The sequence below is a fragment of the Aricia agestis genome, chromosome 9, assembly GCF_905147365.1.
Source record: "Aricia agestis chromosome 9, ilAriAges1.1, whole genome shotgun sequence".
Taxonomy (NCBI): Eukaryota; Metazoa; Arthropoda; class Insecta; order Lepidoptera; family Lycaenidae; genus Aricia; species Aricia agestis.
The window spans coordinates 2,614,410-2,621,751 of NC_056414.1; the positions used below are offsets into that span (position 1 = coordinate 2,614,410).

General features: G+C 36.8%; 1 protein-coding gene across 1 annotated transcript; it reads right to left on the reverse strand.

Moving 5' to 3' along the window:
- Positions 1-149: 149 nt before the first annotated feature.
- LOC121730759 (zinc finger protein OZF-like) lies at positions 150-4,557 on the reverse strand. Its single transcript, XM_042119924.1, has 6 exons — positions 4,402-4,557; positions 4,057-4,303; positions 3,134-3,203; positions 1,985-2,096; positions 1,482-1,721; positions 150-718 (listed from the first exon to the last, which is right to left on the reverse strand). Exons 1-6 carry the CDS (start codon positions 4,513-4,515, stop codon positions 254-256), a joined length of 1,248 nt encoding a protein of 415 aa, XP_041975858.1. The 5' UTR covers positions 4,516-4,557; the 3' UTR covers positions 150-253.
- Positions 4,558-7,342: the final 2,785 nt, after the last annotated feature.

A 7,342-nucleotide genomic window follows, 5' to 3' on the forward strand; every position in this document is an offset into this window, starting at 1 on the left:
GGTAGTGCAAGTTAGGGCTGCAGAGGGAGATATTTAACGACAACTTAACTTTAATTTGATAAAGATATTGACATACAAACTCCATACAATTTCTATCAAACTTATCATTAAAATAAAGTTAAAGTAATAATTTAATCCATCGATGGCGGATTCTTGGAAATCTATTGTTATCGCGGTCGAAATCGACCGCTTGGGAGTTGGTACTTGATAGGTTAATGTCTCTGAATATGGCCTTTAAAGTCTTAATTATACATTATATCACAGGAATCTTATCATGTATCTTCATATGCCTCTTCATGGTGCCCTTCTGTGTAAAGCCTCGTGCACATACACTACACTTATACGGTTTCTCACCTGTATGTATACGGTTGTGTTCATTCAGCCTCTTTTTAGACAAAAAACTCTTTGGACAATAAGTACAACTGAATGGTCTTTCACCTGAATGTATTCTTTGATGTTCTTCAAATCCGAAGTTTGTTGTGAAAGATTTCTCGCACACTTTACATTTATACAATCTTTTGCCTTCGTGCAGTTGTATATGTTTGGCTAGATTGTGCTTGTCTGTGAAGGGAAAGTTGCATATTTGGCAGATGTACCGTTTGCCAGTGTGGCAGCGAGAGACGTGGCCACTCAAAGTCTTCTTAGTGAAGAACTTCTTGCCACAATATTCACAGGTGCATTGCCGTTCTCTGTTCTCTTGGTGGATTTCGAGGTGTATCTGAAAAAGAAGTTAATTTTTTTTACCGTGAAAGTGTATTTGCATAAAATATGGGCAGGCTCTTCCACGGAAATATTTTTAGGATGAATGTATTTACGACATAAATATTAATTAGATTGATGCCCCGAAGTTCGTTTCTCGAAAGGTAAACGTATATTTTACTCGGTCAGTAATATAATCCTATGTTATTAGCCGCGTACTGACCAAGCGAGCAGCCTCGCGAGGCAGTTGCTCGGTCGCTCAGGACGTGCCTAGTGAGCGCGGCAAACGTATCGAGGCGCCTTTGAGCATCGACAAAAACCGACAACGCTCGGCTCGGGCCGAGGCACGCTCGGGCGAGTCAACGCATGCGTTTCCCTCGGGCGAGGCACGTCCTGACCGACCGAGCAACTGCCTCGCGAGGCTGCTCGCTTGGTCAGTACGCGGCTATTTCCGCGGACTTACGGTATCTATACAGTCCATACCCTTAAAAATCAGTTCAATTAGCGTGAAAAAATAGGACAGACAATTTCACATTTCTAATGGGACATTTAGATTAAGCAACTGCCACTGCCGCTGCCGGCAATATTGCTCTGAATACTTCTGCGGCAGTGACGACGCGAGTGAGTGTTTACACTGAGCCCACACATGCCGAGTCGGGAAGCGGCAGCGGCGACGAATGGCAGCGCGCGTGACTATATACATTCTCGCGCTGCCCACTTTCCTGACCGACAGGGCTGAATCTAAACGACCCAAAAGTTGACTGTCCTATAATCACACCTACCTTCAATCCAAAACTCGACGAGTACGCTTTCCCGCATATGCTACATATGTGCGGCTGTCTGTGCGCATGCAACTTGACGTGTGCACGCAAAGTGTCGACGCTCCGCACGACTTTGCCGCACGCGCCGCACGCCGCTGCGGATAGACGCGAACGCTGGTGCCAATTTGCATTGTGACGTTGTAGCCCGCAACGGGTTAGAAACTTCTTGTTGCAAGGTACACAGTGTAGGGTTTTTTGTACCTGATGAAAAGTATAAAGTTTTAAGGTAAACGAAAGTTAAATACACTACTCACTACTGCAATACACAATTCACAGGCACATGGAACTTACATAGTTCTGGTTTTGTCTACTGTCTAGTAACTAGTCCAGCCGACCAATCTAGACTAAATTGACTCAATAAATCATAGCTTAATAAAACAACTTAGGTCCATCAGTGGTCCATCATCTGCCTATGAATCAATGTCAAACAAATTATAAAACAATGTTGTACAGTAAAATCTTACCTTTTTGTTTTTATGTACCAATTTATGTGCGCTCAGTCTCTTTTGGTTTAAAAAATGACGATTGCAAATGTTACATGTTAATGCTTCTGTTTTGTCCTCTTTGATTTTCACTCTAAAATAATTTTAATGAAGAGGAGTTAATTACAACGACTTCGCAAGGAAGATGATTTACTACAGTAGAAGTAAGGAAGCCTATACAGTGTGTAACAAAAATAAGTGATAATTGTATACGTGTTCCTTGTAGAGAGTTCACTGTTAAAGTAGCACCTCTGAAAGACGAAATTTTTTTTTCACTTTAGTATGGGCAATGGCTCGAGCGTCACGAGTTTCCCCATACAAAAGTGAAAATTTTTTTTGGTATTTCAGCGCTGCTACTTTCACAGTGAACTCTCTACAAGGAACACGTACACACCCTAAAGTATTATCACTTATTTTTGTTACACCCTGTATAAAGTAGTCTATAAATCTACAGAAAGGTCAGTGAATATTTTGTATGTCTGGGATGGAAAATCAGAGTCAGAAAACTTTATTTATAATTTTTAAAACATGGGAGAACCATGCTTTGGCACAAATGAGCCGGATTGAATAAACAACACAACTCTATAAAGAAAACCAGCCTACCTAGCATACGCCAACGAGATATCTCACTCTACATGTTTTCTCGATGTTTGATGGTTTGTCTCTTCATCTCTATTGACCCTAGCATGACAAACATTTTTTCTCGCGTAGATCTATCATCGAAATAACACATTTTTATAGAGTTTGGTCGAGATAATGTCTAGATTTTGACATTATGAGACGAGTAACTACTCGTCTCATGTCAAAATTTAATTATCTCGAGAGTATAAATGTGTGACAGTTCACAATACTAAGACTCAATGGGCCTATGAGATTTTTGGTACCCATAACCCAAAAGTGAGCAACACCAAAGAATTTACAACTGGCCTGGTGTTGTGAGTGTCCATAGCCTACTACAAACACCCGCCATCAGGAGTTCATTTCCTGTTCCATTTTATAAAAAATAAAAATTATAAAATGCTAGCATTTGAACATTATAAATCATAAAATAAAATATAACAGTTATCTGTTTGAACAAGTTGTTTATTTAGGCCATACCTTTTAATATCAGTAATATTGATATCTAAATACCTTTTATGAGTGATGTTTTCATTTTCTTCGAGAGGTTCAGCAAACACAGAGTTGCTATTGTCTTCACTGTCTGGTAACAAAGGAAAAGTATCTTATACATATATAAAATTCTCGTGTCACAATGTTAGTCACAGTACTCCTCCGAAAAGGCTTTACTGATTTTTACCAAATTTTATTTGCATATTCAGTGGGTCTGAGAATCAGCTACTGGGTATTTTTTATATTGATAAGTGCATTTGTTGAATAAATAATAGTAAATTATTACAACTCGAGACTGACGGCGACCATTGTTTGTGCGACGGGATAGTGATATGTTGCCATGGTGACATACTTATTTAGTCACGTCTTCAATGAAATAATACGGGCGAAATACTTTATATGGCAAAGAAACGTTTGCCGGGACCGCTCGCGCTAGTAATAACATATAATAAGATGTTTTGCAAAAATTAAAGTAATTTATTCACTTGTGTAATACGATGTTTGCTTATCTTGAGGTTTTAATAAACTAAGGTCAAACAATAATATCAATGTAATATTTTGAATAGGGATGATATGCAATGCATGTCTTTATAGTCAATTTTACTTTAATTAAAGACATGTTATGGGCTACACAAGGCTAGTTTTTCAAGCTAGGATAGCAAGCTAATTCTTTTTTAAACTATCTTGGCTAGCTGACCTGGCTTGGAATTTGCTAGTTCTGTTTACATGAGGCTATATTTTTTAAAGCTAGTATTATTGCTGTGACCGAGATGACCACACATCCAAACTAGCTTGTCAACTAGCTTAGAAATGTAGTTTGTTTTGTCTACACATAGCCAGAAGTACTAGCTTGCTTGTTTACTGACACTAGCTCGAAAAACTAGGCTCGTGCAGACCGGGCATTAAGAATTAATTTAATTTGAATGATTGAAAAAAATAGGTACCTTCAGAGTCGTTGAAATGTGGCTTAACATCATTGTAAACTGAATCTCCAAAACTCTCTTCCTTTACTGTATTAGAAAGTGCTTTCTTAGGATTAGTATCATTAGTTAACAGATTATTAACGTTTTCCTCATAGCCTACTAACGTCTTATACGATTGTATGCACGCATTTTTAAATTCATAAAAAGTTGTAAGTTTTTCAAAACAAGTCTTGCACACAGCTTTTGAGATTGTGTCCTCTGGTTTTACCTGAAATTGTATAAGTATGGGCACTAGAATAGCCTGCTAATATTGGGATTATGGTTCAAAAGGTTACTACAAAACAATAAGTACATTTATTTGTATACCTGAATGGACGTACAAAACCAATACATATCTGGAGAAACATTGTCAAACAAGCAATATTGTACAGACTCAATTGATGTTAGGCAAGTTCTGCATAATTTTGCCTTATTAGACATTACTTTTAAGTTTTAATATATAAATAGTCATAAAATTGCACAAAAAACATTAAAATCTAGGTTTGAATTTTGATGGTTTATTTATTTTGCATTTGGTAAAACGTAGTGATTATATTCTCTTTGTTTGGTATCATCAGCTGACACTTGACATTTAGTATAGTCTGCTTCTTCTTCTTTCTTTTGGGGAAAAATTGTTTATGAACATAGTAACACCACAAGTTATTTTCAACAATATTATGGTTTTTGTCGGTTTTCGAAATGATTTTTTGTATAACTTCGTTATGGGGGTCCGCGGTGTCATCCAAAGACCTTATAGTCTAGGGGTTCCCAAACTTATTTGTACTGTGACGCCCTTATTTTCCTGTTCTGAGGTGACGCCCTTGGCACTTTGCCATTTCTTTACGACGCCCTTCGTCAAGTGGTATTTCAAAAATGTTGACAGCTCGCACGCAAAAGGTTATAACCTACGAATAATAAAGTTATAACCAAAGAATGCTATTTAGTTTAAATAGAAGTCTTTGGTTATAACATTATGATGGAATGGTGAATGGTGCATCCCTGCATCTTTGGGTGCCATTAAACTAAGAAAGATATTTATTTTTTTATAAAGCCAGCAAGGCTGGCTAATGTGAAGGCTGCGCTTGCTTTACTGAGCATAGCTTCTGAAACCTAAAGACTGAAGGGGTTTAGACTGCCCGGGAATCCCGGGATGTATGATCGATTTAGTTGTGTTCACATGCGACGCCCCGGGGCGTCGCGACGCACAGTTTGGGAAGCCCTGCTATAGTCTATACCTATAGTTTCTTATGTCAATGATGTCATCTCTGCCGCTGCTGATCACATGATTGTCTGAGAAGTAAGATGATCCATGCGTCGGATGGGCATGTTAAAATTTAAAAGTCCGTCCTGCAACTGATCTCTCGCCAGTCGTGTCGATCGTCCATCCTACTGGGTTATGAGAGTAAAAGGAATAGAGAGTGCTCTTGTGTACTGCGCACACACTTGGGCATAAAATTACTCTTGCGTAACTGGCCTGGCTTCAATGAAGCCGGCCACCGTCACCGAAACCGGCGTGGTAGTTATTATTATTCATATTAGTATATATTATTTAAATAATATTTTTAACGTCTCGATGCAATGGCATTTGAAATTTGATGTGATAATATACAAAATAACAAAGTATGGGTATTGCTGTACTGTATAATATATAGGTACCTAAGATAAAAATAAAACAGCTTGTAACAAAGGTAAAAAATATATTAATAACAATATTGAAATATAATTATTACTTACATATTATACACTTCGTGAATATTGAAAATATAAATATTAAATACTGTAAAATCTCAATGTTATGGAATGTTTTACAGCCACCACCTTATTATAAAAATTTCATAAAATTTCAAGTTTTTTTTACATCTAGGGCAATTTAGACTAAACATTTTTGTTCTTAACTTATTAATTTCATCTCATATTTAATTATTAATTTCTATGAACATTTATTTAAAATTATTTTTCTATATACTTAAGTATATTTATTAATAAATTTGACATACATTTTACTATGAATAAAATATGTAAACGATTTGATTGTGACCGATATATAAAAGTAGTCAAGTTTGCTTATAGGTTTAGTTATACTGGCTTATTAATTTTTGGTATATTGGTCTGTTATTATAGATCAATATCATCCTAAAGCACTCCTTAGACGGTAATTCAGCATGACATGCATTTACATGACAGTATTAATTGTTGCACGACATACCGATCGCGAAACAGTCATGCACACATGGGCGTACCCAGGTTCTGGGACAAGGGGGGGCAAATTACCCAGGTTCTGGGCCAGGGGGGGGGGCAAATTACGCAGATTCTAGGCCAGGGGGGGGGCAAATCAGATTTTTTTATAAGCTAGGTGTTTATAAAGAATAAAAAATTAATAATTTTTAGTTGTAAAAATATTGTATTGCAAACAAATGGCAAAAATTCGTTTCATTATTTTTAATTTAAAGATGAAAGTACTAGATAATAGGTATACTTAGTAGGGACGTCAACATGATCCAGGGGGGGGGGCAGCTGCCCCCCCCTGCCCCCCCCCCCCCCCCCCTCGGTACGCCCATGCATGCACATATTGCAGGACGAAAAATTAAACAACTTGTCGATCAAAATATGTAGTTTGCATGTCATTCGCATCAATCAGTACAATAAGCGATCATGTGTGCATGTCATGCTGAATTACCGTCTAGGGAGCGCTTGAAGCCTCAATGTTATTATCATTTGACAAACAAAAGGTCAGCACAAACTAAAACTTACAGTTTATTCACGACACAAAATTATACTACAATATCAGCGCAAGACTCTTCAGCATGATGTAGCTCGAATATTAAACCCTTGTAAATGAATAAAGTTAAATTTTGAATCGACATTTTAAAAAGTTCTACGTCGTGTCTTATCTTACTGGTACTAAGAAGGTAAGTTTTAGTCTCTCTGCAACAATACTCAAATAGTGATATTAGACTTGACTACATACTTACATAGTTCTAAGAAGTTTATATATCTTAATCTAAGGCACCATCAGATTTCACTTTGTTTTGCTTCTTATTCGTATCTGTAAAAAAACATAATTTACTTTTGATATCCATAATAATATTTTAAATGCGCATTTCATAATAAAAAATTAAAAAAAAATGTAATGTTTTGGCGCAACGGAGTTGCGGGCGTCATCTAGTAATTATTAATATGATATAGCTGATTGTTTGACAGCTTAAACCAATAATTATTATTATAGCTGTTTAATTAATACAATGATATTGATACAGGCCATATCACT

What these genes read in the sequence shown, in the direction of transcription:
- LOC121730759 (XM_042119924.1), bottom strand. Translation starts at nt 4,515, where the DNA reads ATGTCTAATAAGGCAAAATTATGCAGAACTTGCCTAACATCAATTGAG. An exon ending in GAAAACATCACTCATAAAAG is followed by an intron (nt 2,097 to 3,133) that starts GTATTTAGATAT and finishes AAATTATTTTAG; the next exon opens with AGTGAAAATCAAAGAGGACA. An exon ending in TGGTACATAAAAACAAAAAG is followed by an intron (nt 1,722 to 1,984) that starts GTAAGATTTTAC and finishes ACTTTTCATCAG; the next exon opens with GTACAAAAAACCCTACACTG.